Source organism: Zophobas morio, unplaced genomic scaffold (assembly GCF_036711695.1).
Source record: "Zophobas morio isolate AGI-343-1 ecotype UQ-CSIRO unplaced genomic scaffold, CSIRO_AGI_Zmor_V1 ptg000029l, whole genome shotgun sequence".
Lineage (NCBI taxonomy): Eukaryota > Metazoa > Arthropoda > Insecta > Coleoptera > Tenebrionidae > Zophobas > Zophobas morio.
In genome coordinates this window covers 5,799,835-5,824,263 of record NW_026972134.1, presented here as the reverse complement: position 1 = coordinate 5,824,263, position 24,429 = coordinate 5,799,835, and the positions used below count along the sequence as shown (strand labels likewise).

At 33.8% G+C, this 24,429-nt stretch overlaps 1 protein-coding gene across 2 annotated transcripts; it reads right to left on the bottom strand.

Annotated features, from left to right (window-relative positions):
- Positions 1 to 9,276: 9,276 nt before the first annotated feature.
- On the bottom strand, positions 9,277 to 16,705 carry LOC135137268 (ankyrin-3-like). 2 transcript variants are annotated; one of them, XM_064066883.1, is made up of 3 exons: positions 16,480 to 16,705; positions 15,816 to 15,907; positions 9,277 to 11,099 (listed from the first exon to the last, which is right to left on the bottom strand). In XM_064066883.1, exons 2-3 carry the CDS (start codon positions 15,889 to 15,891, stop codon positions 9,442 to 9,444), a joined length of 1,734 nt encoding a protein of 577 aa, XP_063922953.1. In that variant the 5' UTR covers positions 15,892 to 15,907; positions 16,480 to 16,705; the 3' UTR covers positions 9,277 to 9,441. The 2 variants fall into 2 exon arrangements, with proteins under 2 accessions (XP_063922953.1, XP_063922954.1); XM_064066884.1 differs by lacking the exons at positions 15,816 to 15,907; positions 16,480 to 16,705 and adding an exon at positions 11,189 to 11,637.
- Positions 16,706 to 24,429: the final 7,724 nt, after the last annotated feature.

The following is a 24,429-nucleotide window of genomic DNA, read 5'->3' as shown; positions in this document are numbered from 1 at the left end:
TTATTAAAGCACGCTCGATTCGTCATTATCAAAGAAAAGTATCTGTTTATTTCAGAAATCTAGAAAAATTTGTTTTCAATTTAAATTACAACTTAACAGTATCGAAAAAAAACAGTGTAACATACTTACCTTGTAGTGTATCTGTTGATGTGCTGCCACGACAGCAATTATTTCCACGACGTGTAAAACTATCGTGTTTATGAAAATAATATAATTCATTAACCCGAATTTTCCTTTTGCCGACAAGAACAGACAATTTGTAACTGTGACAGCAGTCAAAATAAATAGGGCACAAATTCGCAAAGAAAACGTTGCAGCTGTGTTGTTTGTGATGTCCACAATGTCAATGAACATTTTAACAAAAAATCTCAGGACTTTCCAATCTTCAATAATATAACGTTGCGGTTTGGAACACTTCTTCAAAAACTGTATCAAAAGCGAATACCGTTCGAGCAAAAAGTAAAGTGACATTACAATACAATATGATGCAAAAAACATTATTCCATATGGAATGAAGTGGGTTAGCTGGTTGATAGATGAAAATCGCGGATGTCTCAAAGCCAAAACTATACATTCCGTTGCAGCAACATAAAGAAAAAGAAGCACAGCCAAAAAAAGGTAGATATAGGTTATCTTTAAAATCTTTCTGTAGTTTGGAATGAATCCCAGCTTTGCCATTGTCTTGTCAAATTCGGTAAGATTTTGTAAACATTGGAGAAAATATCTCGAGTGCCACCAGTTTGACACAATGTTTGAAAAGAAAGCAAAAATGTGAGATGCCGCCTGTAGATGATATACGATGTTGTTCATTTGGCTTATTTTCATCGTTTTATTTTCGTGAAACTGAATAAACTGTAGTAGAGTGTATGACATTACTAACAACCAGTTGTAAACAATTAGTGATTTACTCAAAATTTTTGGTGTTCTACCCGAATTAAAAGCAAAGAGTTTAGCACAAATTAAGAACGGGCGATAGGAATTGACTTCCATCTTGGCGATTTCTAACGGAAACATTAAAGAATTTTTATTCATTGGAGTGAAATGTTAGACAGTGAAATAATGAGTTGCCTAAGGAAATAATTAGGTTAAAAATGTTGTAAGCGAATTGTCATTGACGATGGGGAATCATTACTTTTAGCATAATGCATCTATCTCTAAAATGAATCTATACACGATGAGCATATTGTAATTTAATAGTGCATTGATCTTTCATCTACTTAGTTTTTGCCTCTAGAAGGTTATTATGACAAATCGCATTGTATCTGCTCATTTCACGAAAGAGTCCGAACAGAATTTAGAAAACAAGCTTTACTAGACAACTTGTTTTTAAATCCTCCCCTACTCACAATCTTGCTATTGCTCGATCAACTTCAACTCGTTCATTTAGTTATTGTTTATCTTTTTGAAGTGAATTACTACCACGTGGTTTTACAGAGACACTTCCATTATTGCAGTTAAATTGTATTAGAATCATGAACAGTTAAAAATCTTAACATAAACTGTGACTTTACAAACAATGAAAAAAACACATGTTGACGAAGTCGCTAAAGTTTCACAACATTTCAGATTAGAAAATCGCTATCTGATCTTTCACTAATTACATTCGTTGAGGCAGACAATGGTGTCGAATGCGATTCATTTTTACTTCCCGAGCATATGTTGAAATTGCCGGGATCCGTAACCGGGACTTCCAACTGCGATGCACACGATTTTTAAACAACAACAATTGTAGTAATAATAATAACATTCAAAAGCAAGAATGTTGAGACACCCCGTATAAGCAAATCTAAAACTCTGAATGGAATGATAAATTACACGTATAGTTTGATCATATTTTGCACATTCCCGAAAGGATTTTTTCGGCAAAATTCTGAGATGACGTAATCAACTTTTTGGAGTTGATAAAGAGATACATTTTGATTAAAAAGTTAAGATTCTTACAACAACTTCAAAACGTCTGCAAGATTTCAAAGTATTCAGTTTTGCAATTCTTGATTTAATCAATAAAACAAATTGACTCAGTCATTATTTTTTTGACACACCCTGTATATGCAAATCCAAAAAATAAGAATGGAGTGATAAATCACAAGTGCAGACTCATATTTTGTACATTTTAGATAGGATTTATTCGACAAATTTTCGAGCTGACGTCATACATTTTTTGGAGGGGATAAGCAAATATATTTTTACTAAACATTTATTATGCTCTTTATAACCTTAAAGCATCTGCAACGTTTCAAAGGATTCGGTTTTGTAGTTCCTGATTGACTCAATAAAATAAATTCACGCATTCATTAATTTTTTTGGGTCACCCTGTATACGCAAATCCAAAAAATATAAATGGAGCGATAGATCACAAGTATAGACTCATCATATTTTGTATATTTTAGATAGGATTTATTCAGCAAACTTTTCAGCTTTTAACCAAATATATTTTGACTAAAGATTTATTATGCTCTTTATAGCCTTAAACATTCAGATACCATTTTCTATCTGTCAACCCTTTTTCTAATCTGCCCACTCTTCTTTTTTAATCAAAACTAAGTTCCGTTAGAAAGTCTCCCTCTACACAACACAAACGGCCCTCCGGTTTGTTTAGGATGAAACATTCTTTTTAGGACGACCCCTCCCCCGTTTTGGTAGTAAGAGGGTTAATGTATCACTTCTAGTCCCTTCAACAAACGGGCTGAGGTCCGCGGCGCGATAGCGTCCAATTCTTTCTGGAGCTTCCTAACCCGTAGGTTGTAGGAGAAGCAATTCGCAAGATCATATAAGGACCATCCCTTTTTGTGGCAAGCTTTGAAGAGAAGCCACTTTTGGAGCTACTGAGAGTATGCGATTTCAGGAGAACCTTGTCACCCTTCTTGAATACAACTGGTCGTCGTCTGGAATCTAGGCGGGTTTTCTGGACATCTTGTTTCTTGTAATTCCTATCCATTGCCTCAGACAGAGTAATAGCTAGCTTCTTTAAGTAAGGAGTTATTCTTGGTATGAAATTTTCTGCATCAATCACTTTGCGTAGATCATATACAGGATCATAAGGAGCTCGTATCTCCCTACCAAATGCGAGAAACGAAGGACTATATCCCGTAGAGTCGCAACATGTAGAATTTATGGCGAATCGAATGCTGCTCAGGTGACAATCCCATTCTGAGTGGTGATCTTGAACCAAAATGGCTAACTGAGTCTTCAATTCGCGGTTCTTCCGTTCAACAGGGTTACTCTCTGCATGATACAAAGGAATGAACGGAGTTGTGATACCAAAACAATAAGTAATTTGCTGCATTACATCACTGATAAATTTTACGCCGTTATCAGAAATCATTTTCCTCGGAGTTCCAAACCGCAGGAATATTTCGTCCATGAGAATTTTTGCAGCTTTTACTAATGGGAAAAGTTCTACCCATTTTGAAGCAACATCCTCAATTATTAGGATCCATCGATTCTCCCTGGGAGTTGCCGGTAGAGGGCCAAATAGATCTGCAGCCACAACTTCGAATCTCTGGGAAGGGGCTGGGGTTTGAAGTAGGCCCGCAGGTTGACGATTCCCTGGTTTATATCTCTGGCATTCCATACAACCTTTTACATGGCGAGCAATATATTTTCTCATATCTGTGAAGTAAAATTTTGAAGATATTTTTTGAAGGGTTCTTTCAATGCCGTATTGTCCCCCTGTAGACGAATTATGGTATTGGGCCAAAACATCTTCACACAATTCTTTGGGAATCACTAACTGGGGATCTTCAGAGTCCACATATGGGTTGAAATGGAAGAGAACACCATTGTTCATCACGTAACCCCTCCCAGACTATCTAGACATCTCTAACGGATCTTCACCTTCGAGAGATAATATAATAATCGTATGACGGTAGGTCAACACTAACGAAGTAGCTCTGTACCTTTTCTTCTTTATCCGAGCAAAAAGGTCGAGACAACAGATCAGCTACTACACTGATTTTACCAGGAGTATATACAACGTCTATATTCATGCCTTGAAGACGGAGCGCCCAACGAGCCAAACGACCCGAAGGCGATTTTAAAGACACCAACCACCGTAATGGTTGATGATCCGACGCTGTAACCACTTTCGCACCTTCTAGATAATGTCGAAATTTTTCTACAGCCCATACTACGGCGAGCGCCTCTCTTTCGGTAGTTGAATAATTTTTCTCGCGTTCCTTTAACAAGCGACTGGCGTATTCTATTGGATGTTCGTCGTATTTCTCCCCCTGGAGTAGAACTGCACCCAAGGCGTAACAACTTGCATCTGTTCTAAGGACATACGGCTTGGTCTGGCCGGCTTGAGCAAGGACTGGAGCGGTAGTCAATCTTTCTTTTAACGTCTCGAAGGCTCTTAATTCGGCTTCACCAAACTGGAAAGACGCATTTTTCTTAAGAAGATTAGTTAAGGGACGTGCAATTTCGGAAAACTCTGAAACAAACTTGCGATACCAACCACATGTCTGAATGAAACTTTGCAGCTGTTTGCGATTGCTTGGAGGTCTCAACAGTTTGATAGCAGCTATTTTGTCAGGGTTAGTTTTAATTCCATTACTGGTCAGTATATGTCTGAGAAATTTGACCGAGTCACAGAAGAACGAGCACTTCTCACGTCTACCACGAAGACCAAAAAGCGAAACGCTGTTTGTAAGTCTATTATGTGCTTCTCGAAGGTTTCTGAAAGTACCAAGATGTCGTCTATATATACGAACACTGCAGTGTCATTCAAACCGGATCTAAATCTGTATTTTCTATCTGTCAACCCTTTTTCTAATCAGCCCACTCTTCTTTTTTAATCAAAACTAAGTTCCGTTACAAATTGCAAAATGTTGTTTTATAATTTTGATTTTTTTTCCAAAAATCTGGACGTTTCGGGTAAAATCTCAATTCAGAGTCGTAAACTACATGTGTGAGACTATGATATTTTATACAATTTAAAACCCAATTACTATGTACAATTTTGAAGTGACGTCATCACATTAGTGGTGGGGATGATTAGACAAATTAGCGTTTTACCATCTACATGATATATCTAATATAATTACAAAATTTGGCAACAATCGGCCCAGTGCTTTCGGAAATTATCTGTCTAATAAAAATCCGGGACAGCAGACAGACGGACGGACAGACGGACAGACAGACAGACGGACGGACAGACGGACAGACGGACAAACAGACAGACGGACAGACAGACGGAAACAGGACACCTATTTCTTCGTCCTCTAGGGGTCATGATAAGTCGAGAAAATGCAAAAGTAGAGACTCGGCCGACGGACTCGTTTACAATACTTCCTTTGCTTACGCTCGGGAAGTAATAAATCACAGAGCCATGAGAATTCTAGCATTTCTCATTCCAGAAATTTTAATAATAGAGCACAAAGTCCAAATTCAGCATCACAGCTCAAAATATCAAGCCAATTGTTGTTATATTTCGCAAACTTGACAAATGATCATTTATGTTTAATTGAGAATTTTTTGAAAGACCTTATGATTTTTTAGTAGTCTGTAGTCGACCCTACTGTTGTTTATAATGAATCTAAATTTTTAGCGGGCATAAGTAATAATCTTGTAAAGTCCAGCAAAAGATAAATGCAAATACCGTCAATGTGAGGAGTATTTAGTATTTTAGATCGCAATCTGCAATAAAACCATTACGCATTAGAAATGCATTTTCTAGAGAACAAATACGGTCCAAGGTATACAAGGGTACTGACTAATTTTGATTGACAACTTTACACAGGGAACAGTTTCGAAAGCGACTGGAGATTTTAAGAGCTGCAATACTCATAATTGGAGTCATTTGCATTTATCTTTTGCTGGACTTTACCGGCTCTAGGTTATTTTGAAATAAATGTTAATAGTCATTCAGATAATATGAAATTTCATGTAGTCAAACCATCATTTCCAGTTCCCAACAATAGCGCAAAGTGTTTTTGTGGATAAAGGTTTTCTTAAAGATACCTAATGATTTAAATTTAAATTTAAAAGGGCAAATAATTTTTAATAGTAAAAATTGAGATGAATTGTTACAAGCAACAATCTTTCTGCTTTTAATTCTGATTATAATGTAGTAAACAGTGGCGGCTCGTGACTGTCTGATGTGGTGAGGCGATGATAGAAGTTTGACAATAATAACATTAATAATAATAATAGAAGTCTTGCCTGAATGCCGGTCATTTCCGGGTCAGTGGTGGGTCTTAATAATAATATTAATAATCAAATTAATTAAATTAATGTGATTAATGCATATTACTTGGTCTTACTAATTAGTAATGATAGAAGTCTTGCCCGAATAACGGTCATTTCCAGGTCAGTGGTAGGTCCTAATAATAATAATAATATTAACAATAACACCCATAACACATTTAATCAACAATGTTTTTACAAGTTAAAATTTTGTTCAAACTAGCACTTTCTTGGTGGGATTCGGGAATAGTTGTTGTGTTCCTTTGTAAAGGTTTTAGGCCCATGAAATTTTTAATGTGTACTTTGGAACTTTCATGTAACTTTGCACTTCGGATGAAATTATTTAAATCGTTATATTCCGGGTCGTCAAATATTACGGCAGAGCCATTTATATGTTTCGTACCAAGTTGATTTAAAAGACTTGCAGTACTGACGATTCTGTCGCTTATCAATGGAAGTTAAATGAATTAACGGTTTTGACTGCTCGATATTTAGCAAAATTTACCGACGTTCTAGCTCGGTTCACCGTGAAAACGGCGTTTCAAGAAGGAACATGACGATATGGTACTCGGGATTCATTTTTCACTCACCTGTACCTATGAAAGTGGCAAAAGCACGAAACATCAACACGTGGGTTTTTACTCACGTTCATGCTAATTACCCACGCACCCCGCAGCCCTTCCGTTCTGTAAAATAAATGGGAAAATGGTTTAATGAGTACGCCGAAAATGACCGAAAAGCACCGAAGACATCGCCTCAGTTCCGAGCGAACGCATGTATAGGAGTATAGGAGCTGAGACATAGAAGTCCGTGTCTGTGATTGGGCTTCGTTGGTTCAAGTGAACCGACGTTCTGGCCGCTTCAGTTAAAGAACTAGGAGCATAAATCGTTGGGTATTCATCCAAAAATGTCAACAGAAAGCGTAAAAAATAAAAAATCGTCTACAGATTTGCCATTTCAACATATTTTTGTAACTAAAAATGCATTGAAAGCTCTTTTTTAATTACAAATTAAGTCAATCTGTGCTTAAGATATATGCTGTGAGGCGCCGCCTCACTTGCTTCATCTGACGAGCCGCCACTGGTAGTAAATGAGTAAATGAGGACCCGCTACACCTTGGGTCGTGGGTTCGATTCCCGCCCGGCTCTGGGTGTTGTGTAAACCCCCCCGTTCCCCTGTAATTGGGCCACGTAGGGGAACGTAATCAAAATAAAATAAAATAAAAATAAAATTTATTGTACTATCCAAATGTGAAAAAGTTTTCAAATCTAACGTAAATGCTGATTACCTGTGTTTTAAAATCATAATTCACAATAAACACGAAAATTCAGTTTTAAATGTTGGTGAAGAAATTAAAAATAATGATTTAAGTTTAGAAGTGAATCGTCTCAGTTTGTGTAATAGTTTTCCTTTTGATATTAACAATAATTTCCATAATAATCAATAATCATCATAATTTAATTACAAGGAAACAAAAGTTCATGGAAAATTTGCGCTTGGATCAATTACATTCAGAGGAACAAATGCAGATAAGAAATATTTGCTCCGACTATTTGGACTTATTTACTTCAGAGCTGTTATCACAAGCAACCATCGGTAGTCACACCATTCCCATGTCACTAATACTAACTCGAATTAAGGTCAAACCTTATCGGCTGCCCTATTCTCAGCAAGGTGAAATTAACAATCAGTTGTAGTAAAACATAACTTCTAAGCTTATATGGCAGCAGTACAGTTCTTGACCACTAATAGTGGGGTGCTTTTCGGACGCGTCCCTTACTCCCGGAAATCATTTGCACGCGTTCGAAGATTGCAGGCTAACAGACCCGGCTTCAGATTTGTGCAAAAGTTCTTACCCGATACTTTTAACAAAGCATTCTACAGTCTAGACGATAAATATTTTTCTTTATTGTAATAATTCTGTTGAAACTCAAACAGTAATACAATGCTAGAACAGAGTGTAATTGAATTCAGCGCGAGTGCTTGGAATTTCTTAATTCTTTTAATTGCTAAAAAAGAAATTTAGAATTGTTATAGATTATTGTTAATAAATATGTATATTAACGACATTTTCGACCAATTTGGTAGAAGTCGATATTTTAGTGTGCTTGACCTTGCTTCTGATTTTCATCAGATTCCCACGGACCCTATGCAGAAAAAACTGCATTCAGTACCCCTTTTGGTCATTATCAGTATAAACAATTACCAATGGGTTTAAAAGGTGCTCCTGCTTGTTTTCTAAAACTAATGAATACAGTTATCTAAGTTACTTAGTTATTGATAAAGGTTCAAGCTGTTCAAGATTTTCCTGTTCCAACTAAGGTGAAGCAAATTAAAATGTTCTTAAGACTACCAGAATATTGCAGACGTTTCATTGCGAAATTTAGCTCTGTTGGAAAAATGATTTTCACAAAAAGGATGTTACTTTTAGTTAAACTTCATCTCAACAATTAACTTTTGAAGAATTGAAAAACATTTTAAAGAATGACATAATTTTACTACTCCCAGATTTCAATCAAACTTCTGGTAGGCTGATTATTTCTACTCTATTACAAAAAATGCCGAATTCAGTTACAGTACCACCGAAAGGAGCTTCTTGCAATCGTATGGTCAGTTAATGTTTTCCGACTTTACTTATACGGTAGAAAATTCAAATTTGTAGCTTCACGAAAGTGATAACCTGCATAACGAAAAGTTTTATGAGAGAAGGCACCCCAACGTGCACGCGATAGAGCTTACGTTGCAGATGACAGGGAAACTTCTGTCTAAATTCTATAGTCCAATTGTTATTTCTCTCAAGTCCTCTAAAGCAATGAATACAATTAATTTATCTTTGTTCTCTGTGGGTTTCGTAGTTTTATTAGATGTATGGCGACACAATAATAAATAGTAAGTGGAGAAAGATAAGCCGCTCCGTGGTCTAGTGGTTAGGACACCAACCCGGCAAGCGGGGCAGCAACATTTTTCTTCGCTTACTTCGCTTAGATGTTTAAAAACCACAACGCTTTTATTGTACCTCGTTGACCATAATCTTAATCAAAAATCCAAAGTTTGATTTTTTCCTTCGAAAACTACTAAACTTCAAACTCATTTAAAATTTCTAGAATTTATTTACATTACAAACTTATAAAATACAAAAATATTATTTACTTTCGAGTTAGATCTACTAGTATGCATTACTAAACTGAAAAAAACGTATCTGTCATTCGTCTATTACAATTATACCTTCACGCATTACCCCATAATTCAAAACGGTCACTGTATTGTACACGGACAATTATAATTGTGCTTCTCTTTTTGCTTAATATATAAAAAGTAAACAATATCTCCATGCTTCTGAAAACGTGCTAAATCTAAAGGTTTAGCGTTTCCATGTGTCAACGCATCAATGTTCGCACCGCATTTCACAAGAATTTCAACGATTTCTTTGTGCCCATTATACGCAGCAATATGTATTGATTTCCACCCATTTCTTAAGCCAGCTTCAATTGCTGCCCCGTTTTGCAACAACACACCGACGACATCTTTGTGCCCATGGTAAGAAGCTGCATAAAGTGCGGTAATGCCTTCCTTGTTGCTGATCTCAAGATTTGCTTTGAAATTTATCAAAATTTCTACTATTTTAACTTTCCCATGTCGTGCGGCAAGTATCAGAGGTGTGTTACCATTTTCATCAGCCACATTTAAGTCAACGCCTCTCTTAGCTAGTGTTTGCACGATTTTTTCATTTCCTTCTCTACAGGCTTGGTGAAGTGAAATGATTTTGTCATGATCGCCGCCAGGATTGTCGATATCTTTAGTACTTTGGTGTGGCATTACTAGTTGGGAATGTACGTAATTTGGAGAATTACCCGCTTCCTTCGAAGTGTTTATAACATTTTCATATTCAGTGGATATATTAAATATTTTACAGTGAGCATTGTTTGTCACAAATGAAGATTCGCGTTTATTTATATTTCCGATATTGAGATTATCGTCGGATGTCAACGTATTACTTTGATGTGTTAGGGAAAGAGGTTTCAATAAAACCTTGTTTCCTACAGCCACTGCATTCAGAAAATCAACAATACTTTTATGACCTCGCTCGCCAGCAATCTCCAGCGGTGTTTCTTTTAACATGTCACGGGCAAAAATGTTTGCTCCAGCTCTAAACAAATCTTCAACGATTATAATAGAATCTTGTCTGCATGCTAAGTGAAGAGGTGTTGACGAAGTGTCCTCAACAGCATTCACATCAGCTCCTCCTTTTATCAACAACCTAACGATATCTTCATGTCCGTTTTGGCAAGCAAGATGTAGGGGTGTCCAGTTTTCGGATTCAGCTGCATTTACGTTTGATTTAGATTTTAGTAAGGTCTCAACCACCTCCACGCAACCTTCCTCACATGCCAGGTGTAACGGTGTCCAGCCTTGTTCTTCAACAGCATTAAAATTAGCTCCTAGCGAGATTAACAAACGAGCTACATTATTTTTTCCGTTTAGACAAGCTATGTGCAGGGGTGTTAAACCATCACTATCTCTTAGTTCAGTACTGACTCCAGATGATACTAATAATTCGACTATTTTCCTGCGACCTCTGGAAGCAGCGACGTGAATTGGTGTCCATCCGTTAGAGTCACAGATCTGCATGTTGACACCGTGGTTAAGCAACATTTTGACTACTTCGACTTGTCCGTATAAGCAAGCTACGTGAAGTGGTGTACACCCTTTTTTGTCAGGGATTGATGTGTCAGCACCAAATGATAACAGCAGTTGGACACATTCGATGCGCCCTTTTTGCGAAGCCAAGTAAAGGGCGGTCTCGTTATTGGTTGTTTTAGAGTTGATATCGTGGCCCATGTTAATAAAAAAGAGAACCTTAACATGCTTCCCTTCGAGGGCCGCTTGATGGAGTAGAGACGGGTGAAGAGCATCTAAAAATGTGATAACATTATTGATTAGCATAATTGTAAAAATGTAATTACATTAAAAGGCTTACAGGTTTTAAAAGTGATCAAAATACCTTTGTTGTTTGAAAAATCTATTTCGTCAACGTCATACCACAAGAAATAAAAAAAATTCTGGTTACTAGTTGATCGTCTTTTTGCGGGATACAGGTTTAAGAGAATCACCAAATATGAGCAGATTCATTGTCTTCTATTACATCTATCGTTTGAATATCCGTCTTTCGTGCAATTGTTTGTGCTTTTTCGGTTTTGCGTTATTGTTTGAAAAATAACTGTCCTTTTCAGAACTAAACTAGTGTCGGATTCATTATGTGACTTTTTTATTGAAGGTCCACTTCATCCTCAAAAAGTTGGTGTGTTTTTCTGATATTTTTAGAATATTTAGATGGTCCATTACAACAAAAAAAATTTACTCCATATTGTTCATGGAGTTAACTTGTCAATTATAGTTACACATCTGGACTAAAATGCAAATTTGCATAACTTTACTTCGTTATAATCTCACTTCTTTAAATACCTATAAAGTGTTGATGCAAATGCATACATACGTTTTAGTTGCAAAAGACAATCAACAAGTAACTAGAGAGTTTTTGTATCGCTCGTTAATCATTATAATGCTCATGAGTCATGAGCCGTATCAAGTGTTTATTTGTTTGGTTGTGTATGCTTCGTCAAACTTACGACATGATTATTATCAACGTGGCGTCAAAGATCAAGAATATGTTTTATATACGTCACGCACAGCCACATTGAAACAACGTGTTTAAATATAAAAGTGATTATAGTGATATACAAAAATAAGTGGTACTTCATAATTTTTTGATAGGAAACATGTAAATAAAATATATGCTGTCCTACATACAAAACTAAAATAAAAAAATCTTGTATCTCAACGATCAGTTTCCTTATTGATAGAAACAATAGCACTTGCATAATCTCGATACTTGGATTTATCTCGATATGCTTTTCATATCAAATATAATCAATATATGCAAAACTTCTTTTGTTTGTAAAAACACAATTATTCTAGTGGACTAGAATTGAAAATATTCTTTGACGCAGTCTAACTGAACTCAGTAGAGGAACAATTTACAATTATTTTCAAGTATACAGGATGTTCTATTTAAAGGTTACACACCAAAGTTCTGCTTTTACTTCCCGATGGTAACCAGAGAAGAATTACCGTAGTGTGTTCTCGGTGAACGCCTAATTTCATGTTTTCTCGACATTTCGTAACATCAGCTAGTGTATGAAAAAGGAAGTCACCTGCTTTCGTCTGTCTGTCGCTTGTATGTCGTCTGTGATCTGTTGGCGATTTTATTAGACAATGAACTTTACAAGTATTTTTCTTTATGAAACAGTTTATACAGTGCATCTTTTTCTAGAGATATTAAAAACAGGCAAAATGTAGCCCCGCCCATTCGCCCTATCTCAATTGTAATATACTTATTTTTTATTCGTCGTGAGCCAAGAAGGCGGAGCTTAAGTGCAAAATCCTTATTTCTCTAGGCGAAATTAAAAATATGTTTTTGAGTATCGTGTGGTTCAAAGGATATTATGTATATGAAGAAAAAAGTAAAGCCAAAGATTAGGCCCCACCGATACCCGACCCAATCTTAATTCTCAATTGTGATGAATTTTTCATTCGTTGTCAGATCTAAGGGCGGGACTTATTTGCAAGATCCACTATGTCTACAAGAATTTACCATTTTAAATATTTTTAAGTTTCTTGTTCTGAAAAGACAACTACGTATTCAAGAAAATAGGCAAAATATAAGCTCGTCCCACCCACCCTATCTCAATTGTGATGTTTTTTTAATTGTCGAGAGCCAAAGGAGTGGAATTTAATTGCAAAATCCTTAGTATTTCTCTACAAGAACTTACCATATAAGACATGTTATTGAGTATGATGTTATTCTAACAATACTGTGTATATTAAGAAAAAATTAAAGGCAAAGATAAGCTCCGCCCATACCTGCCATTGATCTAAATAGTAGTGAAGTTTTCATTCGTTAGCAGACCTAGGGGCGGAGCCTAATTGCAAAATCCATATTTCTTCACAAAAATTTACCATTTTAAACGTGTTTTAAGTTTCTAAGATTAAAAAAATCATCACAATTGTGGTGGGCTGGGTGGGTGGGGTTTATACTTTCCCTTTTTTTCTTAATATACATAGTATTCTTTGAACAACACGATACTCAAAAACATGTTTTTAATTTCTTGTAAAGAAATAAGTATTTTGAGAGAGGGCGGTTAGGCGGGCTTACATTTTGCCTTTTTGTTTGAATATCTGTAGACTTCTTTTCACAACTTAAAACATGTTCTCCGCCCCATAAATGCAAAATCCATATTTCCTTACAAAAATGTATCATTTTAACCAGGTTCTAAGTTTCTTGTTGTGAAAAGATGGCTACGTATATTAAGAAAAAAAAGACAAAATATAAACCCCGCCCACCCAATTCTGATGATTTTTTTTTTATTCGTCCTAAGCCGAAGGGCGGAGCTTATAATTGTAAAATTTTTATTTTTTTACGAGAAATTACCATGTGAAATATGTTCTTATGTAATCGTGTTGTACAAAGAAAACTAAAAGTATTAGTTATAAGAGAAAACCACCCATCCAGCTCGATCTCAATCGTGATGAATTTTTCATTGGTTAGCAGACCGAGGGGCGGAGGGTAATTCGAAAATCGATATTTCACTATACAAATTTACCATTTTAAACAGTTTTAAGTTTCTTGTTGTGAAAAGATGACTACGCATATTAAAAAAAAAGGCAAAATGTAAGCCTCGCCTACCTGCGACATCTCAATTGTGATGATTTTTTTATTGGTCGTGAGCCAAGGGGGCGGAACTTAATTGCAAAACCCCTATTTCTCCACAAGAAATAAAAAACATGTTTTTGAATATCGTGTTGTTCAAAGAATGCTATGTATATTAACAAAAAAAAAAAACAAGCTAAAAATTAAGTCCCACCCATATCCATCCCAAGGTCAATTGAATGAGTTGTTTTTTGTTTGTCAATAAAATAAATTGATTCATTCATGATTTTTTTTTGAGCGACGTATAAAAGCAAATCTATAAAATAGGAAGGCAGTGATAAATCACAAGTATGCAGTGATAATATTTTGCATAATTTAAGGAGGAATTTGCTCGACAAAATTTTGAGTTGACGTCATGCATTTTTTGGTAGCAGATAAATGGATACATTTTGATTAACGAGTTATTAAATCATCATTAATCATGATTACGATAACCTTAAAACGGTTACTAGATTTCAAAGCATTCGGTTTCTCAGTTCCTGAATTATTCAATAAAATAAATTGATTTATTCATGAGTAGAATGATAAATTACAAGTAAATTGCAAAATGTTGTTACATGATTTTGATTTTTTTCCAAAAATCTGATGTTTCGAGTAAAAACTTAACACGGTTTCATAAACTACACGTTATTTGATACAATCTAAAACCCATTTACTATGTACAATTTTGAGGTGACTTCATCACATTGTTGGTAGAAATGATTAGACAAAGTTTGGTTAGTGTTCTACACATGATATTCGTAATACACATATAAAATTTGGCAAAAGTCGATCGGGTAGTTTCGGAGATTATCTCTCTATCAAAAATCGTCACGGATGGCGGACAGATATAGAAACAGACAGACAAACGGAAATTGGAGACTCATTTTTTCGTACTTTAAAGGTCAATATTGCCTTAGCTTTAGGCTCAGGGAGTAAAAATGCAACTAAAGTGTAAAACTTTTAAATAAAAGACTGCACTATAAATTTGAAACTAGGTTCAAATTATAGGCCTAAAATATTTGAATTAAATTTATCAACAATTCACGAGGAATACGTAACCTTCAGTCATAAAGGGGTTGGGATATATTATAAAAGCAGAAAATTTGCCATCTTGTGTTTCAATAATCATTACATTTAAGTTTTGCAATAAAATCCTAAATACCAAGCAATGAAATAACACCACGAATATGCCAAACTTAACACAAAATATTGAAACTCTTCGTTTATAAATTTATAATCATCAACGTATATATAAAATTACTTAAACCGAGTGTGGAACTGGAACAATAAATAAAAACATTAAACTCACTATTCATAGTTTTAGAAACATTGTAGATATATAAAACAACAAAGGTTATTCATCTAGAAGAAGTATTAATTATTGATTCATCATAAGTTACAACGTAGTCAATCAACAACTGTCTCTAAATAGAACAATTTTCAGCTCAACGGGCAGTTTTTTTGAAGTATAGAAAACAGAAGTGTTTAATTAACTTTCTTCCTGACTTCTTTTTTGAGCGATCTGAAAACGATATGCAAAACCAAGTTAAATATGTTCTAAAAATAAAGCTTAACTATTTAGAAGGTAAATTTGTCCATTTTCAACATGAGGATGCGTAATATTCAACAGTTCACGACGGTTTTAATTGTGTAAATAAAATTTGGAATAAGTGCATAATAATATATAATATTATAATAAATTAAAACTATTAGAACAGTGTCGGATTTATGAAATCACTTTTAAAGATCTATCACATGTAAATTGTCTGATTTTGTGCCAAACTAGCGATTTCGAAAGGTTATTTGATTGCTGAGTAGATTTTGAAGCACCCAGTCACAAAAATATAATCTTTTTCTGTTTTAGTTATTTTCCACGTACCTCTTTCCTGAATTTCTTCATATATATGTTCATCACTGTCGTAGCCCTGCAACGAGTTGTGTAATTTCGACACCATGTTTGTAAGGAAATTGCTGAAACAATTCCGGAGATTTTAATTTATGTACAATAACGGGCAAAATAAATTTTAAATTTTACACATTTTCTACTGATAGTTTTTTAATAAATCTGACATCAAATTTGAATAAATTTTTATCAAATTAATGCCATACTGTGATCTAAAGAACCATAAACATGCTCAGTCAAGACGTTTGATTGAAGATCTTCCACGATTACAGAAAAAAAAAACAAATATCCAGAATAACAGTATAATTTGATAACCTAATCGACTGGCGGAATTTGACTTCGAATTAAAAAAAAGTCATTTTTATACAAACACTATTAAAAGTAGCCTTTTTGACGTCTGTAATGAAATGCTAAAAGTGTCACTTTATGAACCTGGTATTAAAAGTGAAATTACTTTTGGTGTTAAAAGTAATTCATGCTTCTAAAAACTGATGCAAACGGTAGTGTACACGTTTTATTTATTTAATGATAATCAATCAATTCACCTTGTCGCGTATCAATAATTGATGTCTTGAAACAATGCGGTTGTTATGTGAATCAGACGTGCCACAATGATTAAAAAAATTTAATAACTAATTACCTTTTCACCCTTTCAATTACACCGACTAATACGACAGGACAGAAAATTTCCAAATTACGATCTTCTCATGTTCACTGCACTAAATAACTTTAATCGCAAGGCAGAACTACATATTTGTACAACCACAAGTTGTGCTTGGTAGAAGGACAGAAGAAGTTATAAAACAATACAAGCTTTTACACAGTGTTTACAACGAATGCTGCAAGCCGTTGCATTACCCATATCTTATTACTAATGATGAATTTTTTATCACTCTCTCATAACAAGACTACTTTCAATAAAAGCTGATTTAAGATAAGATTTAAGATTTGTAGAGTTGTCGCGTCACAACTGTATTTGCTTTGGTTAAAAATAGAATTTTTCAAAATAATATTGTTAAATTTTTAAATTACTTAATGACTCAATTTATTTTAGTGATTAAATCAGAACTGCAATACCTAATTCTTCGAAATCTTGCCAATATTTTAAGGTTATCGTAATCATGGTAAATCGTTAATCAAAATGTATTCATGTATCCCCTCCCAAAAAATGCATGACGTGATCTTAAAATTTTGTCGAATACATCGAATAAGTGAACTGGTTTATTTTATTGATAAAATCAAGAACGGCTCACTCCATTTTCCCGAAAATTTGGAAATATAAAACTGTTATTATTAGTATTGCACTGCACCAAATCACAAAATTTTGTAAAGTAAAAACTCATTCGGAACATACCTACGCGTACTAAGCTTTTTTTAACCTTACATATTTACATATGTTTGTTTCATCTTACAGGGGTTCTCATAAAAATGGTTACATTCGTAAAGTCAATCTAACAATTTTTCGAATATGCTTTATTGTACTTCAGAATTTTTTTATTATTTAATCTGGTCTACATACCAACATTTAATATCATAAATAAGTATTATGTCTGCTGCATACTGTTATAAATTACAAGTAGGTCATAAAATTTTATTGTTAAATTCCAATGTAGATATGATTATTGGGGTTACTATTATTTGCTAATCTTATATTAATCTAGATTATTGCTAAAATGAACTATGTAATCAATGAACTCTTTTGCATTTTGTGAAGAAAAAATAGTCAGTTGCTCTCCTTGCGAGGAGCTAATAAAAAGAGGAACACATATAATATGCAATAATAATGAAAGCATAATAGTACTAGTATGATAGAACCATAGATAATAGGACGAAAAGTGTTGTGGCTATTCACAACACCTTCACGACAATTATTTTATTTAAGATATGTGTACCAAAAGAACTGTTGATTATTCTGTAATCATTGTTTTTGAAATCCTGAGAGGAAATATGAATAATTAACTATTTCTGTGTAAAAAATTATAGCTTGCTGTATCTTTCCAGCGATAGATTAAAATCTACATTCATAATACACAGATAAAATTTGTCAACAATCGGTCCGGTAGTTTCGGAGATTATCTGTCTAACAAAAATCGATACAGACAGACGGAAACGGGAGACCTATTTTTTCTTATTCTAAGGGTCATAACACATCCTTCCTAAAAAAACTATAAAGTCCAATAAGTATTGTTATATGGTTCAGTAATAACAGGGATATAAAAATGTATGTGGCTCACGCAAGATATAAGCCATCTGGGAAATTAGAAGGTTTCTAAGAGTTTTTTCGATTAAATTAGATTCTTATGTTACAAAATGGGTCCTAGTGTCGTATATGAGTCGAATTACTCGTATGTGTCTGATCCTGGAGTTGTGTCCAATGATGTTAATCAAAAATTTTTGGAGGTATCCGATTAGAAGATTCATGGAGTTAGAAAACAAGTTTGCTTCTGTATGTTCGTTCAATCTATTCATAGTGTCAAAAGTTTCATTTGGAAAAAAAAAATGTTAATCTTAGAAAATAGGTCGTTTAAGTATTTATATCTAACTATAATTAATGTTCTTATATGTATGTGGATTCTTATATGAGTATTTTGTATAATCTGTTGATTTAATTATTGTTTTAGGTTGGTATTTAATTATTGGAGCTTTAACTTCTTTCTTTCGACCTACAAGCGTGGTGTCGGTGTCGGTGTCGAGGACACCGAGACCGGTCTGCGCTGAGTCTGAACATCGGCATGTAACGCTGCGCTATCGAAAGAGAGAGAGAAATAAACTGTCAAACAATATGTACATTAAACGCCCCAGAGAGTGGTGCTGATTCTGTCTCTTAGGACCCCCAGGATGCTCTAAGGGAACACAATCGACACCCACTGCTAGAATTCAAAGAGTATCTAGACCACAGCGATCCTCAGGATGCAGAAGTGATGCACAGATGACTCTCGGAACTCAGCCTGAATGGAGAAGTTGCTTGACGAATTATTCTTGCATCCAGGTTTACTGCGGTGAGGCGTCGACGGACAGCGCCTCCTGTTCGCAACGGTAGTAACTAGGGACTTGAGCGTGGTTGGGCTGGTTGGAGTGGGAGCGCGAGAGGGTGCTAGGGAGCTAGGGTGCATGTTACAACAATTTAATGAAATGTGTTCGTTTGACTCTTCCAACGACTAAATTAAGTACAACAATTGATGCCGTTTTCACACGTTTTATTACTTATTTAAGAACTGATATTTATATCACTCATTTTAGTCACCATAGGCCACTAATAACTGTATTAAATGATCGGGATAAAGATACCGAAGGCGATAACGCTATGATTGAACAGTAATTTGTATTTTAAATCGAATAAGTTGTAAATATTTACTTGTTATTTTAGTTGATAAATTACACATTGTACTTTCTTTTTTTTATACAATATTATTAAAATAATTAATTAGGATACTTCTATATATGATAAATAAATAAAAAAGTATATTTTATAATAAACAACAGTTGACAATACATAGATACCCAAGTAGCAGACTGTCGTCTAATTCACGTCAATTTTTGGTCATAACTCGTCGGCAACGTCATTCGCCCAAAAAATCACGTGAAAATGACGAGATTTTTATGACTTACTTCTGACGTCAATTAATGACGTCAAAAGGCCGTCCTTTCTTCGTCATTTTTTATAGATTATATGATCAATTAGATGTGGGTCGTCGTATTCTTTAAAAAGTGGCCTTCATAATGCTTGATTATATTTAGAGCAAAAAATACAACGGCTTAATTAGAAATACACCAAAGACAAGTTTTTTCATTCTAATAATTTCTAATAAAATAATTATTTCTGAAAACTTGTTTACTCTCGAAGTGTTATTTTGTAAGTACCTGCTTGGCAAATTATAAATAGAACATCTGGGGTTGAGCGAAAAGACCGAACGACACAAACAAAGTCATAAAAATTCTTTGTCCACTGTCCCTAAAACGGGACAAGGTTTTGAAGAATTCCTTCGTCGAATTTTGATTTTATAAAGACGTTTATAAAGTGATGACGGTTACCAAAAAAATTCGAGAGTGATTAATATTCAGTTTTATTAAATTTATTCTTATCCCTATTTACTATACAATACATCAGATGTTTGGGGTGTGCATTCGGACTTTCCCTTTTTTCGGTATTTATGTTTGTTGCACTTCACAGAGAAGCATTCCAATATTTCCAGTTGGTTCTCAACCACCGAAACGTTCTCGTGTATCCATTACTCACTTCATTTTTAACACAGTTTTGTGCAAATTTATGCCATTCAGTGTGGGTTTTACTGTTTTATAGTAGGTAAGTTAATATCTAATAAAGTAATCATTTCAATTTTTACGTGTTTCTGTTATTTTTGATAACTGTACGTAGATAACAAAAGCAGTTTTTTCAGATAAGCTGGAAAGACCACCATTAATCACTGAAGATACTCCCACTGATTATGAAGAACTTACGGTGATTGTTTTTGAAAATGAGGCGCTATAAAATATTGCAAAGGTATGTTACTGCAATTTTTTATGAACTAATGCTAATGAACATAATTTTATCTTAGATTTGAAACAAATACAAAACACATGTGCGAAACGAAAGAAATGCTAAAGGAAACGAGTGAAAAAATCTGCAACATGGAAACGTCATCAAATCTGACAACTGAAAAAGAAAACAAAAACAGAAATTATGCCGCCAAAACCACACCCAAACAAATTTTGACGAATTACAAGATTATGTTTGCATATTAGAACAAGCAGATTTCTTTGTAAGTTAAAAAAATACAATGAATTCATATATACATATATAACATTAATATTGGATATTATATACCGGTAGAAGCGTGTAATACTACGATACTTTTTGGTAACTTACTATTTACACATACACATTTCGCTTCATTGTAAAAAGTATTGACAACGAGATTTTCCTGATAGGCTGTACGTTTTTGTCAATGCAACCATTTTACGATTATCCGATAGATTCAGGTAAATTTAGCATTTTTAAAATACAGAATTTGTCTTCTGCTTTAAGCTGTAATCCCTTAAATTTAATAATAGTCAAATGTTTGCTATTGCCCTTAGATGAAAAAATGATTGCATTTCCATTAATCCATGCACTCTAACGGGTTTTTCTTTTCAGTGCAATAAATTGAGGCAAACTTAAAAAACTTAGGTTGTTGATATGATTGTTAAAACAGAATTAATTCTTAACGGTACTTTATTTCTCTGTTTCAAGTCGTTTAGTGATAAAAAGTGGCTATAAATATTAAACATTTCAGTTGTTCTTGTACCTATGTCGCATCAATAAGTTCCGGAATATTGAAATCCCCAATGATAAGAATCGGTTCCGAGAAATCAACAGTATTTTCCAAGTATTCAAACATTTGTTCATAACAAGATATAGGTAGACCTGGAGGAATATACATTGTAACTATCAACATGCCATCTTTTTTCAAGAATACTCTCACTCCAACCAAATCAATTTGCTGTACCGGGGAAACAAGATTTAGTGGTTGAACTGAGATCCTTGTAGTATTAACAGCAATCAGAGCACCACCACCTTTGCTATACTGACGATCACATCGAAAAACATTAAATTGGTTAGGAAATAATTCCCTTGACGAAATACCAGAATGTAACCAAGTTTCAGTTAGTATAATAATATCCATTCCAGAGGAACAAACGTTAAGAAAACAATTCCGTGTTTTTGAACTTAAACCTCTAACATTTTGGTACAAAATTTCAAAAAATGTTACATTAGAAAAATTAGTCTGTTGGAAATCTACTGATTTTTTGTAGAAACAATTTGGGGTATACCATTCATGTATTTCAGTTTTATGTCTTTATCACCAACACTTAATCTTCTTTTGAACTCCTTCCTTATTGTGTAAGCTCTATTTTGTTGCATCTTAGTTAAATCTCTGTTAACATAAATTCCATTCTGAGCCAAATGCAACATATTTTTGGTTTTTATTATTTTTTAAGAGAAAATTATTGACTTCGCCGCGTATACGTGTTTAATTTATATAAATTGACAACGTAGAGTTAAAACTCCATTTAGTTTCTGCACTGTTCCGTAAATAAATAAACTAAACTAAACTAAGTATCGACAAAATTTGAAAGCAGCCAGTCTGCCGATGGATTTGATTACAATACTTCCTTAGCTCACGCTCGGGAAATAAAAAAAACGTAGAAATAAAATTATTTTTGTTAAATTTGTCAATTGTAAATTTCGAGACATTCACAAACGTCTTGGATATTTTTTTTAAGATAAAATATAATTAATTACTTATTATAATGGTCCGTCTACACCACTGGTGGAGTGGGAAAAGTCCTAATTAGGATATAAATAAACGTCTAGTTGTAATTTTATGGCGAAGGTATTTAGCCTTCGCCACAAAATTCTAATTTAGCCTTGTCTAGATAATGTCAACGTGATTGAAGAAACGTGTCGGCAAATATTTTGTGTGTTTAGATGTTTTATGTCGTAATCTGTAAACAATGGACCAATTTTTAAATTTAGAGAGCTGGTACCAAGTGGAGTGCCAAAAATTGTTGGTCTTAAACTGTATTTAATATTGGAAGTTATGCATCGAAACACCAAGGATATACTGCTTCTGAAATAACTTTAATAATCTAATAAAATAATCTCCATCAGGGTAGACAATAGAATCATTAGTATACTTATTTTACTAGACATTAATGTTATTAAACAAAATTGCCATTTATACCTATATGACCAAATGAGAATCATTTACTATTTACAAGCTAAAAGTGTGAAAGTTTTAGAAAGTGCAGAGTAATTTTTGTGTCAGGATCATAGAATCAAATTTGATTTAACATTGTTATATATTTTGAACAACGATTTTATCGGGTTCCACTGCTCAATCGTGTTAAAGCGAACATCACTGTGTTTAACGAATACGACAGTCGACAGAACTGGAAAACGTAGTTGTTAGGAGTATTTAATTTTAAAAGATAAACTCTTACCGTTACGACTGATGCAGTATTTAGAGTACCCACTCCTGGAATCCATAGATAAATTTTTCGAGTGTTCATCATCAACATTAATAGCGCTTTCCTGTTTCTTGTGTTCCATTTATACCAAGGTAGACATGCTACTGAGTCAAAAAAAGTACCAGTCTGTAAAAATTGAATATTTGAATAGTTAAAAAAAAAAAAATTAATTCGGTTACCATTTCGCCTAAACTTTCACAAAGAGTTAAAAGATAAGACTATTCCTACATAATTAGTAAATATACATACGACATCAGTCGTATTCTTTATCGATTGTTCTGTTTCGAAGCTCTAAAAATAATAGTGGTCGTAATCGTGGATAAATGTTATTATCTCATCTACTTACAAGAATAAAAATATTTATGCTAATTATGTTCAAAAATAAATACTGAAAACTGCAGAAGTGGATAGGTGTCGAGAACACCCTAATATTTTGCAAAATAAAGCTGCAAGACAAGGTTTAGATTATTGCTGCTTTGAAGCATTTTACCCACTAACTTAGTCAAAATTATATCTCTCTCAATACAAGATCTTAGATTCTCATAAATAATATTTTGATAATTTAAAGGATAATATAAAATAAGTTTGTCAACTCCCAGTGGATCCTTTGTTAAGTTGAGAATTTGCTTGTTAAGAAGCAACAACTGAATTCTCAATTGTAGTAAACAATAAACAGAGAGAAATACGTTTAGTGCTCCGAGGTAGGTCAGAATTGGAAATAGACACCAAAAAAATTGTGTCATTGTTGTACCCAAGCCTGGAAAATATTTTTCGACAACATCCTTGACTAAAAATACTTCTGTCTCGTGTGTAAAAAGAGGAGTTATTGCTGCTGCAGAAACGCTGTAGATTACGATTACACATATAGTTGCAACAAGTGGATAGGTACTTTACTTCATTTACTATATCACTGCGCTTTCTGAGATCATCAAATGTCCATGATATTTCCCGAAGGTTATTGACACAACTTATAATTTTTGATCGGTAAATTAATGAAGTCGATACTGAGTCCATAACCTAGAATTAAAAAAGTTAATTTCGAATGATTCATTGATGATAATAATATTACAATTATTTCCAACACCATAGTCGGAATAAATCTTATGATCAACTTCTTTTTAATGGAACTATGCCAAATGTAGTAAATTTGCATGGAGAGCATCATTACCAAATATATTTATGCAAAAATTAAAATAAATAAACACCATCTCTTGTATAGTACATCAATTATAACCTTTTTCCATATACAAAATATGTAATGCATTATATGTCTTTTGAAAAAGTTACATTTTTTTTGTGTTTTAGTTTTCAGATAAATGTAGAGATTCATTACTATTATCCCCAAGAAGTCGTGTATCTTGACGTTACATGTATCAGAAATAGTAATATATCTCAAACGTCGAAAATATTTTTCAAAAAATTTTGGCTGCTTTATTTATTACCTACACGATTTTTCTAGAAACAAATTTTCAGAATTACGTTATTATTCTTAATTTCGTACAACGTACAATACTTTAATATACTCGATATTTGTACTTACATACATGAAAAACTAAACCTTGGATATGTAACACAAAAG

Bases quoted from the DNA above. Each gene is read 5' to 3' on its own strand.
- LOC135137268 (XM_064066883.1), bottom strand. From the start codon at position 15,891: ATGGTGTCGAAATTACACAACTCGTTGCAGGGCTACGACAGTGATGAA. The intron at 11,100-15,815 runs GTACGTGGAAAA...TCACATTTTTAG, and splicing joins TGAAGAAATTCAGGAAAGAG to ATGCTCTTCACCCGTCTCTA.